This window comes from Elephas maximus, chromosome 9, assembly GCF_024166365.1.
Source record: "Elephas maximus indicus isolate mEleMax1 chromosome 9, mEleMax1 primary haplotype, whole genome shotgun sequence".
Lineage (NCBI taxonomy): Eukaryota > Metazoa > Chordata > Mammalia > Proboscidea > Elephantidae > Elephas > Elephas maximus.
Genome location: NC_064827.1, coordinates 123,529,109 through 123,554,074, shown reverse-complemented (window position 1 = coordinate 123,554,074; position 24,966 = coordinate 123,529,109). Strand labels below are relative to the sequence as shown.

At 42.5% G+C, this 24,966-nt stretch overlaps 1 protein-coding gene and 1 long non-coding RNA gene across 2 annotated transcripts in view; one reads left to right on the top strand and one right to left on the bottom strand.

Annotated features, from left to right (window-relative positions):
• The window catches only part of LOC126082729 (uncharacterized), a 31,391-nt gene that overhangs the window by 4,928 nt on the left and 1,497 nt on the right, over window positions 1-24,966 (bottom strand). The window contains exon 2 of the long non-coding RNA XR_007518628.1: window positions 20,120-20,207. This is a non-coding gene — a long non-coding RNA (uncharacterized LOC126082729). The remainder of the gene's footprint in view (window positions 1-20,119; window positions 20,208-24,966) is intronic.
• Window positions 16,572-22,305, top strand: CKS2 (CDC28 protein kinase regulatory subunit 2). Its single transcript, XM_049895592.1, has 3 exons — window positions 16,572-16,774; window positions 20,684-20,811; window positions 21,963-22,305. The coding sequence occupies exons 1-3, from the start codon at window positions 16,716-16,718 to the stop codon at window positions 22,013-22,015; spliced, it is 240 nt and encodes a 79-aa protein (XP_049751549.1). The 5' UTR covers window positions 16,572-16,715; the 3' UTR covers window positions 22,016-22,305.

Genomic DNA, 24,966 nt, shown 5'->3' with positions numbered 1-24,966 from the left:
TGTGTGAATATACCATAATTTATTTATCCATTCATCTGTTGATGGGCACCTTGGTTGCTGCCATCTTCTTGCTATTGTAAAGAGTGCTGCAATAAACATGGGTGTGCATATATCTGTTCGTGTAAAGGCTCTTATTTCTCTAGGATATATTCCAAGGAGTGGGATTGCTGGATCATATGGTAGTTCTATTTCTAGCTTTTTAAGAAAGCGCCAAACCGATTTCCAAAGTGGTTGTACCATTTGACATTCCCACCAGCAGTGTAGAAGTGTTCCAGTCTCTCCACAACCTCTCCAACATTGATTATTTTGTGTTTTTTGGATTAATGCCAGCCTTGTTGGAGCGAGATGGTATCTCATGGTAGTTTTGATCTGGATTTCTCTAATGGCTAATGATCGTGAGCATTTTTTCATGTATCTGTTAGCCACCTGAATGTCTTCTTTAGTGAAGTGTTGGTTCATATCCTTTGCCTATTTTTTAATTGGGTTATTTGTCTTTTCGTAGTTGAGTTTTTGCAGTATCATGTAGATTTTAGCTCTCAGATGCTGATCAGAAATGTCATGGCTAAAAACTTTTTCCCAGTCTGTAGGTAATCTTTTTACTCTTTTTGTGAAGTCTTTGGATGAGCATAGGTGTTTGGTTTTTAGGAGCTCCCAGTTATCTAGTTTCTCTTCTGCATTGTTAGTAATGTTTTGTACCTGTTTATGCCATGTATTAGGGCTCCTAGCATTGTCCCTATTTTTTCTTCCATGATCTTTATCATTTTAGATTTTATATTTAGGTCTTTGATCCATTTTGAGTTAGTTTTTGTGCATGGTGTGAGGTATGGGTCTTGTTTCACTTTTTTGCAGATGGATGTTCAGTTATGCCAGCACCATTTGTTAAAGAGACTGTCTTTTCCCTATTTAACTGACTTTGGGCCTTTGTCAAATATCAGCTGCTCATATGTGGATGGATTTATGTCTGGATTCTCAATTCTGTTCTATTGGTCTATGTATCTGTTGTTGTACCAGTACCAGGCTGTTTTGACCACGGTGACGGTATAATAGGTTCTAAAATCAGGCCGTGTGAGGCCTCCTACTTTGTTCTTCTTTTTCAGTAATGCTTTAGTTAGCTGGGGCCTCTTTCCCTTCCATAGGAAGTTGGTGATTTGTTTCTCCAGCTCATTAAAAAATGTTGTTGGAATTTGGATCAGAATTGCACTGTATCTATAAATGGGTTTTGGTAGAATAGACATTTTTATAATGTTAAGTCTCCCTATCCATAAGCAAGGTATGTTTTTCCATTTAGGTAGGTCTCTTTTGGTTTCTTGCAGTAGTGTCTTGTAGTTTTCTTTGTATAGTGCAATCATTCTTTAATAAATAAACTAAACTATTGTTTGGTTTAAAGACTTCAGGGAATACTTTTTATTTGAAGTTTAAGGTTAAAGATTGTCTCAGACCAACACTTTCAGGGGTTCGTCCAGCTTCAATGGTTCCAAAAAGTCTAGATTCCATGAAAATTTGGAATTCAGTTCCACATTTTTCCTGCTTTTTATCAAGATTCTTCCACAGAAAGCTTTGATCAAAATATCCAGTAATTATAACCAGCACCATCCAGTTCTTCTGGTCTCGTGGCAAAGGAGGCAGTTGTTCACGAAGGTGCTTAGGCATGCATTGCATTTTCTCCTCTTATTCATGACTCTCCCTCTTCCTCTGCTGTTGCAGGAGAATAGAGGCCAATTGTACCTTGTATGGCCACTTGCAAGATTTTAAGACCTCAGGCACTATGCCAAAAAATAGGAGGTAGAAAAGAAGCACTAAAAACAGTACTAGATCAATTACCTGGGACGTCCCATGGGACCATGACCTTAATCCTCCAAACTAAGAAATCAAATCCCACGAGGTATTAATCTGCTCTTTTTATAACTCAGAAGTGATTAGGTTTAGGACACATCTACAGTGAAGTGACCTCATTAACATAACATAGAAAATACTATTTCCAAATAGGATTATATCTACAGGTATAAGGGTTAAGATTCCAGTATATATTTGGGGGGATACAATTTAATCCATAACAAGCTATCTAAAAAAGGACATTATCACTGGGCTACTCATAGGCTCAGAGAGAAAGCTGAGAAGAGGAACACGAGTGGCTCTAGGGATCTCAGGGGAAAGGAAATCTGTGGTCCATTTTTATGGATTGCCATTGATGACTTAGGTTCATCTGCTTTCCCTTGTTACCTCACAACATTCAGCTAGCTGCCCAGAAGAGAGAATTTAAATTGCCTAGATTATACCATGTGTTCTCCCATGTGGCTGAGGGTTAGGACCCAGGTTTAGTGACCAACTTGAATCAAATGGAAGCTCCCCAAAGAAAGACGTACTAGGAAATAAAAAATAGAAGGTGTTCATTACAGGGCTATTATGGGGGCAAGGATGGCGAGACTGCATCTTACATACTTTGGACATGTTGTCAGGAGGGATCAGTCCCTGGAGAAGGACATCATGCTTGGAAGAGTACAGGGTCAGCGGAAAAGAGGAAGACCCTCAACGAGGTGGATTGACACAGTGGCTGCAACAATGAGCTCAAGCATAACAAGGATCGTAAGGATGGCACAGGACTGGGCAGTGTTTCATTCTGTTGTGCATAGGGTCGCTATGAGTCAGAACCAACTCAAGGGCACCTAACAACAACAACAACATGGGGGTGAGTAGAAAGTAATGAGAAAGCCAAAAGGAGGGAATAAATCCATTTCAATTGGAATAGAGAGAAGAATGTCCAAAGAAAACTTCACGGAGAAAGTAATAGTATATATGAGACTTCCTATGGGAAGAGTAGGAATTTGACAAGAATAGAAAGGAAGAAAGTTCGGGACCAATATACGAACTGCCCCCCCCAAAAAAAAACTAAAAATATATACTAATCCTGGGGCTGTGGGAATTGTGTCCCCCCAACCCTGAGGACAGTCATCAGAACCAGTTATATGCAAGAACACATTCCCCAATGAGTGAAGATAAACTAGACACGTCTGTATGTACCGATCGGGCAAATCTAGGTTTATAGATTCAACTCAGTTAGACACAGGTGTCTTAGTCATCTAGTGCTGCTATAACAAAAATACCACAAGTGGATGGCTTTAACAAAGAGAAAATTTATTCTCTCACAGTCTAAGAGGCTAGAAGTCCAAATTCAGGGTACCAGCTCTAGGGAAGGCTTTCTCTCTCTGTCAGCTCTGGGGGAAGGTTCCTGTCATCAATCTTCCGTGGTCTAGGAGCTTCTTAGCACAGGGACCCCAGGTCCAAAGGACTTGCTCCCCTCCTGGTTCTTCATTCTTGGTGGTATGAGGTTCCTCCATCTCTCTGCTCACTTTTCTCTTTTATATCTCAAAAGAGATTGACTCAAGATACAACCTAATCTTGTAGATTGAGTCCTGCCTCATTAAGATAACCACCTCTAATCCTGCCTCATTAACCTCATAGAGGTAGGATTCACAACACATAGGAAAATCACATCAGATGACAAAACGGTGGACAGCCACACAATACTGGGAATCATGGCCTAGCCAAGTTGACACATTTTGGGGGGACACAATTCAATCCATAACACAAGATTACATGTAGCTGAAACTTTCTCGGTCCATTCTGGCTCCCCTTCCTTAGACAAATCCTAGCTTCGACCAGAGTCTGAGTCACAGTATTTTTTGAACGCCCCTAGGACACCCACTGAAATAGAGGTTGCCCAGTCTGGGGCTCTCACAATTACAAGGCACTAAGCTGAGGAAGATGGACACCAGAAGAGCTACAGATGATTCATAGAAGAGACTTTCCAGATAGAGGAATGAAAGTGACCAGAGACCAGCCTATTCAGTGGTCTCCTCATTTCTTATCAGATTTAAGGCCTTCTGAGGAAGCAGGGAGATTTTGTGAGCTCCACTTTCAAGTATTAAAACAGAGATGAACTACATGAGAATTTTTTAGCTCCCATCTATGAGAGGAGGCAGTGCTTACACACCAGGAGCTTGTCCAGGCTTCACCACTAGGGGCCAGAGCTGAGGGTGGAGCCCTGGCTTCTGGACTCCCAGGGTGTGTATAAATGTTAAGGTCCCTCAACTCCAGTTTTGCAGCAGGTGCTTCCAATGGCATGCTACAGTCACTGTTCTCTTCATAAAACCGTGCTTGTATTTATCATTCATCCTGATTTTTAAGAATTTTTTTCTTTGAAATAATTTCAAATTTACAGAAAAGTTTGGAGAATGGTATACCCTTTGACCCAGGTTTACCAGTTTTTAACACCTTGCTACATTTGTTTTATCATTCTCTTTCTCTTTCTCTGTCTTTCTCTCACTCTATACACACACACACACACAAAAGAACATCTTTGTTCTTAGGAAATACAATATATGTTTGTGATACGTAAGTGCACATATACAGTATAATAGATCCGTATTTTTGAACCACTTGAGCATTGGTTGCAGACACCATTCTCCTTTACTTCTTAACCCTGAAGTGCGTATTTCCTAATAACAAGGACATCCTTTTACCTAAACACATTACACTTAACAAATTTAGGAAATCTAACATTGACACAATATTTGTATGTGATCTACCATGCTTTGTCTCAAAAATATCCTTTACAGCAGTTTTTCTGATACAGGGTCACAGATTGCATTTAGTTGTCATGCCCCTTTGGTGTCCTTTAGTCTGGAGCAGTTCATCAGTCTTTGTCTTTCATATTATTGACATTTTGGTAAACTACCATCCATTTGTTTTATTGATGACCGCTCCAGTTGTTTGATGTTACTTCATGACTAGATTTATGTGTGTGCTATTGGCTGCAACCCCACTTCAGCAGTCATGTGGCTTTCTCAGGGCTGCAATCTGAAAGCACGTGATTTCGTTTGCCCCTTAGAGGTGTTGTTAATTTTGATCATTTGGTTAGCATATCGTAGAGTTTATCCTCTTTGTAATTACCATTTTTCCCTTTGTAATTAATAAATTGTGATGAAAATTTATAGTTTCAATCTTTAATTAGTAATAGTATTTTAATCAGGTGAAATGTCAGACACTTTACCAAACTATCAGAACAAGGAAAAGGATCTTTCTGCATATGACTCAGCACACAAAAATTACTTCCCGGGATATTTAACAGAGTCAGAAAGGAGACATCATTACATCTAAGCCGTGGATTCCCTGAGCACCATTCTGCAGCTCTGTACTCTTTGGGCACCTTGAGAAGATCAGATAAATGAACAACTGCCTTGCCCCTTCTCCTTCTTTCTAAAGAGCTTAGCAGTCTTGCCAGCCTGTTCTCATGGCCCATACAATGAGAAAAGAAATATTTCATTATTTCTTTTTTATTTTCACAACTTTCAAATAGAAAAGTAATTCTTTAAAAAAAGGGGGGGGGGCGTAATTTGAGTTGATTCTTCACTAGATATTTGATATCACAATAATCAACATTTATTGAGTGTCTGCTGTGTGCTGGACTCTGAAGCTCCCAATACTCATTATTTCATTTAATCTTCACAACATAACAACTCTGTAAAGTAAGAACAAGTGTTATCCCGACATAAAGAGGCACAAGTTTCACAGAGTTACAGGCTGTGTTCGTGGCTACAGGGCTGGTAAGTGCTGTAGCCAGGCCTCAGATCCACAGCTGTGGACTCCCCAACCCATGCTCCTAACACTCCCTTGAAAGACACTGATTTAAGCATGGGACTGTTTGCCAGATTATTTTTAAGTTGTTAGCTTGGCACTCAGACTGCATTTTCCCCAGGAGTTTTGTCATAAATCAGTGTTTCTCCAACTTGGTAAATAGAGATCCTACTTAAGAGGAAAATAATTCCTCAAGGATACTTAGAAATGCATGCCCAGATCCCTAAAATAGACCACAGCTTAAGAAACACTGACTTCACCTTTTAGTCTATAAAAATGTCTTACAGGTGCAAATTATCATTGTAAGAAATTTTAGTCTTTATAACAGATAAATCTATGTATATATTTTGGGTTATCATCAGAATAAACACACAACACTACAAACATTGTCACAGATCTCTCAAACTCTCCAGAACATACTCATGGATTCCATGTATCAGGGGACCCCACTTTGAGAAAGCACTGTTACACATGGGTCTTCGTTGCCAGGTTTGATTTTCAGCTGCAAATAACAGAAACTGGATCACAAAGGCTTTTCCATCTAGGGACTGATTTCCCTCATCTAACAAGGCCTGCACAGCAGCTTGCAACACTGCCAACACTACTTCCTTTCAAAAGTGACTTTGGAGTTGCAAAATGGCTGCTCCAAATTCAGGCATTGCATCCATGATCCAGTCAGAAAGACAGACGGAGAAGGGCAAAAAAAGCCTATCCTCAAGAGGCTTTGTTATTTTATTCCTGAAGGAAATTTCTCCCATGAAAGGTCTCATTGCCCATCCCTTCTGTCCCCCATCCCCCCCACACCTGGTGCACCAGAGCTGAGACACGTGCCCATTCCTAACTGCAAGAGCACTGGGGTGTTGAGCGCTCTCATTTTTAAAGTAAGGGAAGGCGAGGAAAACAAAAGGTTAGTCCGTAAAGTCTAATTAGTCCAGGGATTCTTATCCATTTTGTGCCAGGGGTCCCTTTGGCAGTCTAGTGAAGCCTATGAGTACCTCCTCAGAAAAAATATTTGAAATGCATAAATAAAATACATATTCAAACAAATCCTATTATATGGAAAGACAGTTATCAAAATATTTAAAAAAACAAATGTGTGACCATCATGTACATGCTTCTTTAAGGGATTAAATAACAGTCTATCAAAAAGTCTAACGACTACTCTAATTCTGAAGTAGCGATGAATGCCAATGATAGTTCAAGATATCTGCAACAACTTAATATAGCTAATACTACTGTGTTTTGTCCCTAAAATTCATAATTGAAGAAAATTCTAGGCTTCGGTTAGAAGTTATGAAAATAAAAAGGAATTTTTCTTTCCATCCAAAGCCATGAATTCCTTGAATTCTACCCATGTACTCCTTAGGCAACCTTTGAACCCAGGTTAAGGATCCCTGATTTTAACCCATAAGGAAGATGAATTGTAAGATGAACAGTAGTCATCTAAGGTCTGTGATGACAAAAGACTATTCAATAGAGAAGGGAGAGCAGAAAATAGAAGCAACTTTTTATAAAAAGAAGCTCGTTTTCAGCATACTCTGTCCTCATTTCCTCAACTACTCTGGAATGTAATACCCCTTCCAGTCTCTCAGTGGCCCCCTTCCCTAAGCCCCTACTATCATGCCACCCTATGCCTGCCTCAGGCCTTCCAGTACCCCACTGTCCAAAATTACTTCCTTCTCCCCACCTACGAATCAAACTTGAGAAGTATAGCGATCCCATTTAACTATACCCATTATATGGGCAAAGAAAATTTTTTTTAATTTTATTATGTTACTTAAATACATACAAAGATAGAATTAATCATGCTTATGTCTCGTAATTAAAGCAACAAAAATTGATTAAATGCAAACTAACTTCACTTTAAACACAAATTAAATCAATTCAAATTTAATGTGATAGATGATGTTTTGCTGAAACCAATCATAACTGTCAGCATAAATATGGTAGGTTTTTTTGAGGTCAGCATGACTTAACAACTATGGGTTCTTCAATACTTCAAATCCTTTACCATTATATTCTAACAACTGCAAAATTTTCATATGGAGCAGTCTTATAACCTTTGGTTTTCATTTGACATATTAAGTCTGACTCTGTTCTTTTCTCAACGTTGTTGTTGTGGTTAGGTGCCGTCAAGTCGGTTCCAACCTATAGCAACCCTATGTACAACAGAACAAAACACTGTCTGGTCCTGCACCATCCTCACAATCATTGCTATTTGTGAGTCCATCGTTGCAGCCACAGTGTCAATCCATCTTGTTGAGGGTCTTCCTCTCTTTCACCAGCTCTCTACTTTATCAAGCACGATGTCCTTCTCCAGAGACTGGTCCCTCCTGATAACATGTTTGATGTGAGACAAAGCCTGGCCATCCCTGCTTCTAAGGAACATTCTGGCTGTACTTCTTCCAAGACACATTCGTTCGCTCTTCTGGCAGTCCATCGTATATTCAATATTCTTTGCCAACATATTTCAAAGCCATCAATTCTTGTCAATGGCCCACAACAATTAAAGGAGGGCTAATAAACACAAAACACAAGCTTTGGCTCTGCTATTAAGTAGTCACACAGATGAGGCAGAGTATACTTAAATGAATTTGTTCGTGGAATTTTAAACGCAAAATTTAGAGAGTCTGGCAGAGAACGTGAGGGTCCTGAAGATCTGTGGATTCTAGTTTGAGAAACACTGTTCTTAAAAGCTATTTTCTGATGCAGCTTCTTTTCTTCTTCCATTCACATCTTTCTCAGTAATTTTATTAGAAAGATTCCATAGTCAGAAAAGTAACTGATAAAAATCTTTAGCAGAACCCGATCTTTTACATGTAAAAAAATTGTTAACAGAAAATGTTTCAGTGAGAATACTAATCCCCACGTGTCTGTCAGTTTGCCCTACCTTGGGGACTTACATGTTGCTGTGAAGCTGGAAGCTATGCCACCGGTATTCAGATACCAGCAGGGTCACGCATGGCGGGCAGGTTTCAGCAGAGCTTCCAGGCTGAGACAGACTAGGAAGAAGGACCCGGCAGTCTACTTCTGAAAAGAATTAGCCGGTGAAAACCTTATGAATAGCAGCAGAACATGGTCTGATATAGTGTGGGAAGATGAGCCCCTCAGATTGGAAGGCACTCAAAAGATGACTGGGGAAGAGCTGCCTCAAAGTAGAGTTGACCATAATGACATGGATGGAGTCAACCTTTCAGGACCTTCATTTGCTGATGTGGCACGACTCAAAATGAGAAGAAACAGCTGCAAACATCCAGTAATAATCTGAACGTGGAACGTACAAAGTATGAATCTAGGAAAACTGGAAATTGTCTACTCTGACACACATGAAATGGAACGTACAAACATCAATATGCTAGGTATTAGTGAGATGAAATGGACTGGTATTGGCCACTGTAAATCAATGATGAGTCACAGATGGTAGGAAAATCGCTTCTCTCCCCTTCTCTACCCCTCCCCCCAGTCACATGGCAACCATCTGCTGTGAACTAGAGAAGTGGCCCCAGGGAAGAGCCTGCTTCACTAACCCACCACACCCCCTGCCTGTACAAATGAAAGGGGCAGCCTGAGAAAAAGATTGTAGGCGCCTAACATCCTGGGTATTGTAGCATTGATTCCGCATGGCTTACATAGTTAGCTTTTACATACCCTGGTGATTTTGTGGTTTGTGGATTGTTTCCTCCCTTCCCTCTCCCATTCTCCATGATTCTATAAAATTTAAAATTAACCTATTTTCCTCTTAAAGAAGCAGAACAACAATCAATAAGATCTGGGACAGACAACCAGACAATGGGGCCCATCTTGTGACTGACACCAGGATGGTGTCAGAGGACCCCTAAGAATGCCCACGGAAGGTCAACGTGTCTGAAATATGGTCCACATGCCCACCTCAAAGGGGAACTGCCATTCTCCAGATTTTTCAAGGCTAATCCCTAACCCTATAAAACTGTCTGGTCAGTCTCTGAGAGACAGATAGACTTTGGAGGAGCCCACTCCCATCTGTCTCTTGTATACTGGTATACAATAAAGCCCTCTTGCTGCTTACCTCACCCTGACTCAGTATTGGCTTTGCGGCAGGTGGCTAGAATCTGTGTTTTGCGGTAACACAAAGAGACAGAACCCCAAGCATCTCCTCTAAAATCAACAAGGCACACCTCCTGGAGGACCATTTGGAGTGTGCCAGCACCTTCCTCACCGGGACACTGTTGGCTGCAAGCCTACCCCAAATTGCTATAGAAGTTCCCTGCAGCGGAGTCTGTTCCCATACTCAACATTCTACCTGCCTCCCTGTGCACACCATAGCTTTGGCCTCTGAAACCAACAGGATAGACCTTCCTGGGGGTCAGTTTGGGTCTGTTCCACCTTCCAGTTGGGCTGAGACTGTTGACTGAGGCTCCTGTGTGCTAGGAAGCAGGCATCTTGAGTGGAAGCTACACCCACAGCCAACATACTACAGAGGGTATTCTGATAGCAACAAGGCAAACCTCCCTGGGGGTCTATTTGGAACATGACAAACATACCTCCACCTGGACACTGTACCCTGTAAGCCTGCTGTGAATTGTTACAGAAGGCCCCTGCAGTGTAGTTTGCTCCCATAGTCAGCACTCTACCTGCCTCCCTGCACACCCCATACCTCAGGCCTCTGAAATTAACAGGACAAACCTACCTGGGCATCAGTGGTTGTTTGTCTGTCCCCCCTTCCAGTTGGTGCTGCAGACTGCTGACTGAGGCTACTGTGTGCTAAGAGGCAGGCATCTTGAGTGGAGGCTGCACTCTTAGCCAACAATCTATGGCAGGGGGGTGGCTCTGATAGTAGCAAGGCAGATCTCAGTGGGGATCTAGCCAGAGCATGATATCCTGCCCCCCAAGCTGGTAACTGTTGGTTGCCAGGCTCTTGCAAATTGCTACAGAAGGCCCCTACAGTGGAGTCTACTCCCATAGTCAGCGCTCTACCAGCCTCCCTATGCACCCCATAGCTTAGGTCTCTGAAGCCAACAGAATAGAACTCTCCAGGGATCAGTTGGGTCTGTCTACTCCCCTTTGCTGTTGGCACTGAGGATTACTGACTGAGGCTGCTGTGTGCTAGGAAGCAGGCACCTTGAGTGGAGGCTATACCATAGCCAGCATACTAAGGGTGGGCTGTGCAACGAGGCAGACCTCCCTGGGGTCCATTTGCAGCACGACCCACCTGGTAACTGTTGGATGCTAAACTGATATGAACTCCTACAGAATGTTCCCTACATACAGTGGAGCCAGGAGGTGGATCACCTAAGTAGAGACTGATCCCCTAAACTACCACAGGGCCACTGGGGCTCTGAAACCAACAAGACACATCTCTCAGAGGTCCTTCTGGGGAGTTGCAGCCCCTCCTCCTCCGGAAACAGAGGAAAGTCTTCCTGTGCTTCCCCTGAATACCCACGCAGATATAAGTAGCCCCCACAGAGCAGCGAAGAAAGCCTCAGGCAAAACTGAGAGCAACACCCAGCCCTAAAAGGGGCTCAGTGAACGTGGGTTTTCCAACTGAAAAGGTGACTGCAGAAACAAAGAAGGGAAGGGAGTATTAACCAGAGAGAAAGGACTGCACCCCTTGGTGGACAGACTGATTAGTACATGATATCTCACCTGAGTGGCAATGCCCACTGGTGGACAGATTGACCACAGTGTGTTCTCTGGTGTGTTTGGAAGATATTGAAAGTTGAAAACCAAGGTCTGGAACTTTTGAATCCTAATTAAAATAGGGAGGGAGAAGGAGCCATTACAGAGAGGGAGGAAATGGTAAGCAAAGGCCAAAGCCTCTGCCTAAGAGTTTTTTGCAGAAAGTAGAGCAAGCAAAAACACCAAATACTGGGGAGAACTGAGAAAATTAACACTCTCAAAAATCCCAACGCCCCAACAAAAAATCACAATACACACAAAGAAAAGAGAAATGATGTTCCATGAAAATAAACATGACAAAGGGAATGAAAGTGCATCTAGGGAAGACCAAATAATGAAAAAAATGGAAGAATACAACAACTTTAAACATAATTAAAGACTTAAAGGAAAACATAGACAAAGAGCTAAAAAGAATTAAAGACAACAATGCTAGAACAAAACGAGGATCTAAAAAGATATCGCAACTGAGACAATAACTGAAAGGAAAAACAGAAGGACTTGCCAACAGATTTAATCAGGCAGAAGAAAGAATCAGGAAATTAGGGGATAAGATAGCTAAAATTACGGAAGTTGAAGAGCAACAAGAACGGAGGCTCAAGAAGGGTGAACACAGTTTAAGGGATTATGGAACAACAAGAGACCTAATATACACATCATAGGAATTCCAGAGGAGATGAGAGAGACAGAAAGAATATTTGAAGGAATAATGACAGAAAATATTCCCAATCTGATAGATGACGTAAATCTTCAAACCAAGAAAAAACAGAAAATAACAAATGTTGTCAAGTATGTGGGGAAATTGGGACATTTATCCATTGCTGATGGGAATGCATAATGGTACAGCCACTGTGGAAAACAGTGTGGTGGTTCCTAAAAAAACGAAAAATAGGGCTACTCTAAACCCATTGCTGTAAAGTCAATTCCAACTCATAGAGTTTCCAAGGTAGATTCGAACTGCTGACCTTTTGGTTAGCAGCTGTAGCTCTTAACTACTGTACCACCAGGGTTTCCAGAACTATCATAAGACCTAACAATTCCACCCCTAGGTAAATACCCTTAAGACTTGAAAGCATAGACTCAAACACAGACTTGTATACCAATGTTCATTGCAGCACTATTCACAATACCCAAAAGGTGGAAACAACCTAAATGCCTATCAACAGATGAATACATAAACAAAATGTGGTACATACATACAATGCACTACTCAGCCAGTAAGAGAATGAAGTCTCGATACATGCCGCAATATGGATGGAACTTGAAGATATTATGTTGAGTAAAATAAGTCAATCACAAAAGGACAAATATTGTATAACCCTACTTATATAAAAAGACAAGAACAGGCAAACGTATAGAAACCAAAGTTTATTAGTGGTTACCAAGGGCATGAGGGAGGGTTGTTTACCCAATTGGAGTCCATGCCCTGGAGCAGTTGAGCCGATGAAACGTACCTCAAATCAGAAAGAGAAAGTTTATTAGGAGGTGACACCAATGAGGAGTGTGGCAGCAATGCAGGCTGTCTTTATGGAGTCCCAAAAAGCAGTATCTACATCAGAGTTTATATACCATTTTTGCAAGGATTAGGTTAGCCCACAGACAGTCAGATGAGTATATATCACAAAACAATTATAAGAAACTCTTTATTAAACTAAAGATATGCATGTTGGACACTTAGACTCTAATCTTTATGTTTGTAACAGGCAAAAGAAAAAAAAAAAAAACACATAAAAATCTCTCAGCTAGTGGAACTGGCCTGCCAAGTTTATTCTGAGCAAGAAGAAAATTACAGGCCAAAAGCACCTGGCAGCCTTCCTAGCTGCCGTCTTGCAGCCTAAAGGCCATCTCCCAAGAGAACAAAGAAAAGGAGGGAGACCAAGGCCTCAAGAGCCAGAAGTCCCCGCAGCCCTTTGGAAAGATACCAGTGCAGCTGGTATAATTTTAAAAAAAGGACATAGAAAATGAGAGTATACAAAATTCCAAAAAAAAAACCTTACAGATTACTTAGGGTGTGATTTTGGTGTTAGTAATGTCAAGCTTTCTATCATCCATTTTGAAAAGGAGAAAACATGGTGCGATGTATTAGGGCCACAGGAGAACACAGGGCTAATGGTGACGGAAAAATGGCACTAAGGGTAGGGTGGTACAGCTGATTGTTGTAACTGCTGTTAAGTTGAACACCTGTAAATAGTTGAATTGGCAAAAGCTGTGTGATATATTTACAACAAGAGAGTAGATGCTGAGGCTGTTTATGTATAACGAGCAACGTCATGGGATTTGGTTCCTTGGTTCGGAGGTTTGGGGTCATGGTTTCAAAGGACATCCCAGTTAAGTGGACTAATAACATGTTTAGTGCTTCTGTTCTACCTCTTAGTTTGTTACATGTTGCCTGGGGTCTTAAAAACTTGCAAACAGCCATCCAAGGCATGACAATTGGCCTTTGTTTGCCCGGAGCAACAAAGGAAGATGGAGAGTCAGGGATAAGGGGAGGATATGGAACGTGTGGCTAATTGCCTCCGCGAACAACTGCTTCCTTTGCCATGAGACCAGAAGAATTGGATGGTGCCCAGCTGCCACTACTGAACATTTTGATCAAAGATTCTATAGAAGAATCCACATCAAAAGGGGAAAATGCAGAGTTTTAAATTCTCACGGATTCTGTCATGGACTGAATTATATGCCCCCCCCACCAAAATGCGTGTATTAACTTGGTTAGGCCAGGATTCCCAGTATTCTGTGGTTGCCCTCCATTTTGTGATTGTAATTTTATGTTAAAGAGATTAAGGTGAGATTGTAACACCCTTACCAGGTCACCTCCCTGATCCAATATAAAGGGAGTTTCCCTGGGGTGTGGCCTGCACCACCTTTTCTCTCTCAAGAGATAAAAGGGAAGTAAGCACAGAGTTGGGGACCTCATACCACCAAGTAAGCGGCACCAGGAGTAGAGCGCGTCCTTTGGACCTGAGGTTCCTGCACTGAGATGCTCCCAGACCAAGGGAAGACTGATGACAAGGACCTTCCTCCAGAGCTGACAGGGAGAGAAAGCCATCCCCTGGACCTGGCTCCCTGAATTTGGACTTGTAGTCTACTAGACCGTGAGAGAATAAATTTCTCTTCGTTAAAGCCACCCATTTGTGGTATTTCTATTATAGCAGCGCTGGATGAGTAAGATAGATGCCACACTTTCTGGAGTTACGGAGGGTGGATGAACCCCTGAAACTATTGCCCTGAGATAATTTTTAAACCTTAAACCAAAAATATCCTCAGATGTCTTCTTAAAACCAAACAGTAGTCTAGCTTAACTAGTAAACAACATCTGCTTTGACCATTATGCTCTTTTAAGATCTATATGGGATCAAAGTGACAAAGCAACTCAAAAGATTAGATAGAAATCTTAGGGGCCAGTAAGTATATGTTAATGGGGTAGGGAAAACTCAGAAAAGGAGAACGAGAATGGCTGTGAAACTCAAAGAATGTAATAAATGTCACTGAATTGTGCATGTAGAAATTATGGGCGTAGGTTTTGCTGTATATATTCTCAACAGTAACAACAAAAGAACAAGGAAAGGCAAATGCATACACACTAAAGAAAATCGGAAGTTACCACGGGCAGGAGGGAGGGTAAAGGGGGGTATTATTGTTTATGGAGTAGTGTTTTGGCTTACGGTGATGGAAAAATCATATTTAGAATAGGGTTGCACAGCTGATTATTAAGTACTGTCAGTAAGTTGTTCACCTACAAAAAGTTGAATTGGCAAGAGTTGTGGGACAGACATATTTACAATGACAAAAACAAGCAAAAAAAAAAAAACAGCGAAAACTGCTTGTGGACAACCAAACGCCTCACGGGATTTGGTTCCTTGGTTTGGAGATTTAGGGTCATGGTTTTGTGGGACATCCTAGTTAACTAGCCCAGTAACATGTTCTGTGTTTCTATTCTACCTCCTAGTTCATTCCACACACACATACATATATAAAGACTGAGATATGGGTATACAGATACATATGCCCATTGGTCACCCATTGCCATCCAAAAGCTCTTAACACTGCACCCACCTGTACATATACATGTAGCTGCGATATGCGGAGGGCTGATGGTACTCTGGTTAAGAGCTCAGCTGCTTATCAAAAGGTTGGCGGTTGGAATCCAGGGGCTCTCTGGAAACCCTATGGGGCAGTTCTACTCTGTGGTATGGGGTCGCTGAGTCTGAACCCTTCTGGTTTGACAAGCCTTTGAGGGCTGGGGCCTATGTGCGGGCCCAGGCGGGAGCTCCCTCTGGCTGCCTGCTCCCTGCCTCCCAGGCCCGTCACATCTGACTAAGAGTTGTCCATTAACCTCCAGATCCCTTCCTCAGTCTCTCCCATCTCGGTACATGGCACCACTACCCAGCCAGGTTCTCCTCCCCACCCAAGGCATCAGTAGTGTCTCAAACACTTCAACAGATTCCCTCCGCTCCATTTCCTTTGCCAGAGGCCCTCTTAGTCCCGGCAATCATCCCCCTGCTGAACTTGGGCAACGGGCTCCTTTCTCTCTTTTCTCCGCTACCCTCCCCAACCCACTCTGGCCGCAGCGGGGGGCTGTCTTCCGCACTGTACCGCAGCACTCCCCGGCCCTCTACAGCCCGGTCGCTCTCCGATCTCCCTCGGGGGCTGGACACCAGCTCTTTCCTCGGCCGACAAGGAGCACGTGCTTGCGCCCCGCCCCACAGCCGGCCACACTAACGACACGCCCCGACTCTTTTTTGAGGGGGGGAGGAGGTTAAAATTAAACGTCCGAGGTAAAGTCTGAGGAAAATTAAACGTCGGAGGTAAAGGCTGAGGAAAATTATGCAGGCACAGTACTAACTCCGAGAGCCCACGCCTAGGGAACTCCAACCCAGTCGGTCCGGAGCTCCCGTGCCTCGGTTTTGGCTCACGCCCGGCAACGCCCCTAACCCCGCCCCCACTGCCAAACTCCGCGATACCCGAGCCACCCTCAGGTCCGCCCGCCCCAACGGCTCGGCCGCACTGGAACATTCTAAACTCCTGCGCACGCGCTCTGAGCCACCTAACGTCCGGACACCGCCCTCTGCTAACCACGCCCCTGTCCTACGGGCGTTCCCCTCCCCCACGCCATACCAATCTTCCAGTTGTTCCTTCGAGTGGCTTAGCAACAGGCCTCTCATTGGTTGATCGTGGAAACTAACCACGCGGAGGCGAGGCTACGATAGGCTTGGAGCCAGCCCCGGCCTCCGCGCAGTTTGCGCGTAAGGTGATTGGTCGGCGTTGCCGTCCAATCAGCGTCGGGCTGTCTGATTCAAACCCAGATCGTTCGGCCTGCGGTCGGTTGAGCCTAGTTGTGTCGTTGCTCTCTTGTGCCTCGGACCTGTGGGGTGGCGCTCCCGGTCTCTGCGGTTCTGACCTACTAGCCCCGCTGCGCTGCTGGCAGGATGGCCCACAAGCAGATATACTACTCGGACAAATACTTCGATGAGCATTACGAGTACCGGTGAGCAACCCGGGGGTGGCGGGCGCAGGCTCCGAGCGGGGCGGCGGGCACCAGGCGGGGCGGAAGGCCGAGGAGAAGACCTGGGGCGCGCCGGCGGCGACTCTAGGCGGCCCCGGCCCCGCGCTTCCGGCCCCGCGGGCCAGTTTTCGGCGCCGGGACCGCGTTTCCGCGAGGTCGCGGGGATTAGGTGTGCGCGGTGTTTGCGTGCTGCACTCGGTCCGTTCGCGCCCTTTGTTCCCGTCCGTTTGAAGTATAAAGGAGCATTCTGCCGTAGGACCACTTTTTCGTGCCCGGTTAGTTCCTTCCTTGAACAGTACTCGCACAGACGAACGCCGGCGTAAAGCCTGCGGCGCAGCTTCGGCAGCGTCTCCGGGGGTGATCGGCGGCAAGTGTGGTAGCAGATGGCGGTGTCGTCCGAGTTCCGACTCCCTGAGCGACACAGTGATTCCCCGAAACCCGCCTGGAAACTCCGGGCGTCTGCTTTGCGGCCACGCTCTAGTATTCACAGTCGTTTGTAAGCAGTGGCGACTTGGCAATCATGCAAAACTGTTTCGTTTGCCCAGTCACCACCGCGGCAGTGGCACTTCTAGTAACTGAGGGGGGTAATTGGTCTGTTAACATAACCAGAGATATTCTTAATTTTGTTTTCTTTTGAAGCTAGTGGCACTAAAAATTACGTTGCGGGGAAACCCGAAAAATTAGTTAAGATTTGGCCCTGATTGGGACTCGAAAATGTTTATCTGAGTCTTCTGTGCATTAACACAAATCATAATTTGAGAGCTTTATTTAGTCTTCGTTTTAAGACTAAATCGAGAACATGGGTTGGACATTTTTTTCTCTTTTTTGCTAGTGTACATTGGCCAAATAATTTTTTATTTTAAGGAATAAATGCTTTTGAGTTGTGATATGGTGCACTAGAACGCAGTACCTGTGAAAATGATCTAGCAAATTGGATTGGGTGGGGAGAGAAGAGCTTAAAATTTACTATCCTTATTGTATGCAAGAAACTTGGGACAGAGCTTCAACGGCCAGTCAAACCATTGTCTTACTGGATAGTAACTAGAATGTTGCATTCTGGGAAACAACCAAGATGTAGGAGGGGTAAAGCCTAACTAAGGTCCGCAGCGAAGTTAAGTGACCTTGTTTCCTGCCCTACCCTTTTAGGATAGATGTCCAGGAATGCTGTTGGAGGAAGAAAGGCATTAAGAGTAGATGGTCTGCCTGCTACCACCCCACCCCACCCCCCGCGAAGTATCATGAAGTCTGCCTTCACAGGCAAACTGAGGGTTCCTCTAGGCAGCTTTGTAAACTAGTAATACCTGCATTATTTTCTATTCCTAGCTGCAAAAATCTCATGTGTTTTTCAAAAATTAAGTGAAAACACGTGTTTTGTAAATTTGGTACAGATTTGCCTGCAAAACTGTTATTTTTTCTCAAGTATGGATGAATATTCATGAATTTTACTAGAAATACTAGTGTTCAATTATGAGGTGTTTACCCAGAGCCCAGTGGGGGTGCCGGTAACAGACAATATTGAACTGTATAATACCTTTCTAAAATCTGAAAAGCTTAATTCTGAAACACATCTGGCTCCAAATGTTTTTACTAAGGATCTGTGGGCCTGTATAAATTTCTTTTAGAGCATACGATTAAAATTAGATTAGTACTTAGTTGTACTAATACTAGCAGAATCATTGATAATAAACTCCTAAATAAGCTAGACTGTTAGCAAAATTTTGACCTGATTTACTAAGTGGTTTGTATAATAATGTACAGAAGAAAATCCTGACATCTGAAGTGATTTATTGTAATCCGATATAAATTAGAGTTGACTTAGTACCTGGTCTTTAATTGACCAAGCCACTTACCCTTATGTGAAACAGTATAGTAATTAACCTCCAGAGGTATTTTTGACGGGAAATCTATACTGATAAACTACTGAAGGCATGCTTCTAGGGTGCTTTTATATGGTGGTACAGCATCTGACGTAAATACTGTCTGCTGTCTGCCCTCCTAACTGCATTTTGTAGTGTTAACCTTAGTAGATCTTTGGTAACTTATCCTGATTGTAGTTTTCAAGTCGTAGATATTAACTCTCCCATGGTGGGGAATATGCCAGCATTACTATTTAATTGGTGGCCTTCTTTATTCTTTCTCCCACTATGACAGGCCCGTGGTACTACTGAATTTTGGAAATACAGATAGTTTGGAAAGCTATCTACATGCAATAAAATAGGTAGAATTCCCGTGTGAGCTTAAAACTACTTAAAAATTATTTCCTTATTATTAGACTTTGTTTTATGGAGAAGGTAGGGTCATTTGTAACTTCTCTAAACAGTATGTTGTTAGGTGTGTGTTTACACATATACTGTTGTAAAATCAAAAGAAGCATACAAAAGCTAGTTAGCATTACATTTTTGTTTCAGACTAACCAGCAATTAATGTAGAAGATAGAAATAGGGTAAGTTAACAGATTACTTGTAGAGCCCTAAAAGTGGTTGTTAAAGTAGCATTCAAAGAATGACAGAGGTGACTGATAAGTATTACTAAGAGTCACCATGTAGTTGACTGTAACTGGTGAAAGATTTAGGGACTCTGATAGTAAGTAAACATAATTTGACTTGGTGGCCTCATGGCAATCTAGTAACGTAAGAGAATTGTTCTAAGGCTCACTTTTGCACTGCAAGCAGTACTACATTGATACTTAAATATTGCCTGAGGCTGGTTAGATATGCTGAGGACAGCTGGATGCTTAAGGGTTTATGGATTCAGTTTTTCTGTTTGCCAGAAAGTGTGCCCCAGATTGTAGCTTTCTTAGCTCTCAATCAGCGGACTTAACATAGATACCCTTTACTAGTCAAAAAATTTGTTTGATGGCTCCCTCTAAACCTATTACCACTACGGGTAATGGGGCTGGCAATTTATTTTTTTATGGAAATCAAACACTAGAAAGGAGAAGTGTGCATTTGTTTTTTAAGAATTGCACAAAGAATTTTTGATGGCTTAACACTGAGGAATTACTTCATGCCTGTCTAGGAAACTGAATAGAGACAGTTTTGGAAATAAGTCCGTAACTCATTTGTTGGAAAACTGAAGGTCTGTGAAATTATAGGGCACACATGTGTAGTGTATATGTGTTTAATTTTAAGCAAAGTAGTTTTGAGCTACAAAGCAACTTAAGGCTATACAAGGACATATCTACTACAAATCCGTAGTGTTGAGTAACAGGAAACCAAATTAACTGTAGCTTAAATTAGAATCCATTCCCCCCCCCCCCCCCCCCGCCATGTAAGTCTAGTCCAGGACTGGAATGACAGCTTTACAATCAGGTACCAGCCTTCTTACCTCTTGCTACTTTGCCATCCACAATTAACAGTGACTTCTGTGGTCTTGGAGTCCTGCGTTTAGCTCCCTGGTGACATTAATCTGCATCCTAGCCAACAGGAAGGAGAAAAAGAGATAGGCACGTTTTTTTCTCTTTGAGGACACTTTCCATAAGTTGCATATTTTCTCCTTATATCCTGTTGGCCAGGATGTAGCCACATGCATGGCCAGAGCTAGCTAGCTGCAAGGGAGATTGGAATGTTTTGGGTAACCATCTGCCCAACTTAAATTTTGGGGTTTTATTCCTGAAAATTGAGATAACTTGCAGTGTTTGTTAGGAAAACATTCTCTCGAATGAAATGCCTTCTGCTCTTGGCTTCGTAATTTGAACATAGGCCATCAACAATCAGATTAAAGGTAGTAGAAAGTGGTTCTCAAGGTTGAGACCAATGGTAATATTAATTTAAATAACTTGAGTGCTTTGAGGATAAAACACACAATTTTTAAAATCACAAAGATGCATGTGGTCGTAATTGTAGAAAAGCCAAGTTGACATAGACCAATAATACTTGTATCTTTTAACAGGCACGTCATGTTACCCAGAGAACTTTCCAAACAAGTACCCAAAACCCATCTAATGTCTGAAGAGGAGTGGAGGAGACTTGGTGTTCAACAGAGTCTGGGCTGGGTGCATTACATGATTCATGAACCAGGTAAGTTTCTGCATAACTTAACATAGTAATAGTTGTGATTGTTAAGATCATAGTATTTTAAAACATTTTGTGATAAGTATACCTAGAATGTCAGTGTCCCCTTTTAAAACTGAGAATTTTAAAACAAAGTAAGTACATAGAAATTGTAGTTGGAAGTGACTTGTCTTTTCCTTTGGCCTCTGTTTTGGCTGGGAAATAGATTGGCACTGTGGCTGCAACAATGGGCTCAAACACAGCCACAATTGTGAGGGTGGCACGGGACAATATTCTGTTGTTCATAGTGTTCTGCACAGGATCGCTGTGAGTCAGAACCAACTCTACAGCACCTAACAGCAGCAACAGTACTGCCAAAGAGAAAGCAATGTAACAGTTGATTAACAAGTCTGAGTTAGACTTGGGTTGCATGTCAAACTCTTACCTATAAATGCTAGATTTGGACAGTACGTTTCTGCAAGGTATTGTTTTTAGGTGCCATTGAATAGACTCTGACTCACGATTTTCTAGGGTGTGATCCTTATGGGAGCAGACTGCCGGTGGGTGGGCTTGAACTGCTGTAAACTAGACTAAAATTTTGAGGGGCAACATCCTACTTTTGGATTTCAACAAATTTGATTTAAAGGGTCCCTGATGGGTTGAACAGAACGTGAAGGCATACCCTAGAAGCTGAATTAGGTAGAACTGAAGCTTTCTTTCTTTCTAAAACTCTTGTTAAAGAAAAGACATAGCTTTCTTCAGATTACAACATAGGATCATCTTAGTTCAAAAGATCTTTCTCCAGAAAATAAAAAATCAAACTGAGGAACTTAATTCCTGGGCCCCATCTACTGAAACAAAATCTAAGTGCTCTCCTCCCCATAAAGAGTTTTTCTTTCTCATTTCACTGGAGTTGACATTCTGAAAGTGCAAACCATTCTCCCAGAGGAGCTTTATATACTTTTGGCTTTTTCTCCAAGGTAGGTGAAGCTAAAACACTGGGAGAATATTCTCATTGTTGAGCTTTCTTTTTACTCTTGACAGTGACTTTGAAGCAAAATTCATAGTCATAGATATAAATGATTTTATTCGGTTCATTTGAGATTTCTTTGAATTTTTGTTGAATGAATAAAAATTAACCATAGTATATTAAAATGATAAACACTTTGTTTCCACAGAACCGCATATTCTTCTCTTTAGACGACCTCTTCCAAAAGATCAACAAAAATGAAGAGTATCTGGGGATCGCCAATTAAATCCTTTTCAAATTTAATGTATATGTGTATATATGGTAGTATTCAGTGAATACTTGAAAAATGTACAAATCCTTCATCCATACCTGTGCATGAGCTGTATTCTTCACAGCAACAGAGCTCAGTTAAATGCAACTGCAAGTAGGTTACTGTACGGTGTCTCAGATAAAAATTCTTCCAGTCAGTTTTTCTCTTAATATAAGTGCCTGTTTGACTTTTACCTGTTACTTTTGTTTAATAAAGTTTCTATGTTGCATTTATCACTGTTGGAAGTTGTGCTGAGTTATATTTTCTAAAGCATAATTTGTGATTCTTAATATTGTTCGGTGATTTTGGTTTTACAGTTTTAGAACTGAAGAAATAAACTTCGAAAAAATAAAATGCTAAATGAATTTGAAATAGCTTGGTATGATGGGAATACTGTTGCATCCCATTGGACCAGCAGCAGGAGTGGATCTGAGGAGCACAGGTTGGATTCTGAAAAAGGTTGAAAAAACCGGATTGATCAGACGTAGCTTTTATTAGGGAACTTACAGTGGTCGGTGTCAGGATGCCCGAAGGACAACACGCTGGGTATCCTGAGTAGAGTTCTGCACACAGCAGTGAGGGGTGGGTGTTTACATACCTAGTCCTTGTACAGGGGAGCCAGGAAAAAAAACATGTCTAATCTACGATGGAAGTGGGTTGTTTTTGTACTAGTTAATGGGTTCCAATTGATGTTACCACGAAGTCAGTTATTTGGTTTTTTCCTGGCCCGGGTCACTGGTTCTCTCCCAGAGTCCTTTGTGGGCAGGATCCATCTTGTATTGCTTAGGGCCCCAGAGAGTACTTAATGTCTGTGAGAGGATAAGCTCATATTTTAACTAGGGACTGGTTGTTATGATCCTGTTTAATTCACTTTGAAGAAACATAAGAGCCAAAGGTGTTTAAAAGGGCCAAAGTAGATTTTATAGCTCACTCCCTAGTCCAGTTGCTAGAGGATTACCTAAAATCTCCCCTTGAACAGGAAAGAAGCCCAACTCAGTAACTTAATACTGTCTAAACTGTTTCCTTTTATCTAAGAAATACCATTAATTTAGTGGCTTTAGGGAAACCAACCCTTATTTTATCCTTTTATTCATTTGCTAAGTGGATATAATGTTGGATAAAATATCAGAGCTTTTTTTTTTTTGCTCCTGTGTTTAAACCTTTTTAATTGAGCTTTAGATGATTACAAAACAAAGTAGTTCCTCATCAAACAGTACACACATTGTTGTATGACTGGTTAACAATCCCACAGCATGTCAACACTCTCCCTTCTCAAGCTTGGGTTCCCTATTACCAGCTTTCCTGTTCCCTCCTACCCTCCAGTCCCTGCCCCTGGGCTGGCGTGCCCTGTTAGTCTTGTTTTGTTCCATGGGCCTGTTCAATCTTTGGCTGAAGGGTGAACCTCAGGAGTGGCCTCATTACTGAGCTGAAAGCAGGTCCCGGGGCAAACACCCTCAGGATTTCTCCAGTCTCTGTCAGGCCAGCAATTTTCGTCTTTCTAAGTTAGAATATTGTTCTGCATTTTTTCCAGCTCTGTCCAGGAGCCTCTATTGTGATCCCTGTCAGAGCAGTCAGTGGTGGTAGCCAGGTACTATCTAGTACTGGACTCAGTCTGGTGGAAGCCGTGGTAAATGTGGTGCATTAGTCCTTGGGACTAATCTTTCCCTTGCGTCTTTAGTTTTCTTCATTCTTCCCTGCTCCCGAAGGAGTGAGACCAGTGGAGTATCTTAGATGGCTGCTCACAGGCTTTTAAGACCCCAGGTGCTACTCGGCAAAGTAGAATGTAGAACATTTTCTTTATAAACTGTTACGCCAATTCAGCTAGACGTTCCCTGAGACCGTGGTCCCCACAGCCCTCAGCCCAACAATTTGGTCCCTCAGGGAGTTTGGATGTGTCTATGGAGCTACCATGGCCTTGCCTTGTACAGGTTGTGCTGGCTTCCCCCAGTATTGTGTACTGTCTTAACCTTCACCAAAGTTACAACTTATTAAGTTTTTCTATCCCCACCCCTCCCCTCCCTCGTAACCATCAAATATTGTTTCTTTTTGTACGTAAACCTTTTCATGAGTTTTTTCAGTAGTGCTCTCATACATCACAGCATTTTTAAAAGTTGTAAAACAGCTTCCATGCCACCTGTACTTTACATCTGCTTAAAAATATCTCTGGAAATGCATCTTAATTGATTTTAATGGTAGAGAAGCATTTTAAATGAGAGCCATTCAGCGTAAGACCTCCAGGCTTTTATGTCCCTGTCTTTAGGAAGGGGTACTTTATACACAGTGGACACAATGATATTTTAAAGGTGGTGATGAGCAGCAGCCTAGGAAGGGTCATGGACCCCATCATCAAGAGAGGGCCAGAGTAATAACGCTTTGGAAAGCAGCCCTGGTAGTGCAGAGGTTAAGCGTGTGGCTGCTAATCAGAAAGCCAGGAGTTTAAACCCACCAGCTGCTCCCTGGAAGAAAGATAAACCCTATGGGGCAGCTCTACTCTGTCCTGTAGGGTCACTATGAGTAGGACTCAACTCCATGGCACCCAACAAACTCCCTTATGCTCTAGGGTAGGTCAGAGGAATCGTCCCAACTGTAGGGATTGAGAAGTGACAGCTCCCACCCACCTCAACCTCCAGTACACATTCCTGCTGAACCCTAAGGCCTTTGACTCTCCCCTGCTAAAGCTATGGATACCTGCCTGTTTGGTAAACCTAGGGTAACATCCTGGACAAAAGCCTGCTGTCTGCCTTTCCTTCAAGTTTTTAGTACAGATAAAGGTAACAGGCAGTAAGTGCAAGTCTTATTCGCAGGGGAGGGTGGAAAACCCCCTACACTTTGCCTCTCCAGACTAAGGTTTTTAACTAATTAACCCTCTACTCCTTAACCTATATTCTAGGCACATCATTTC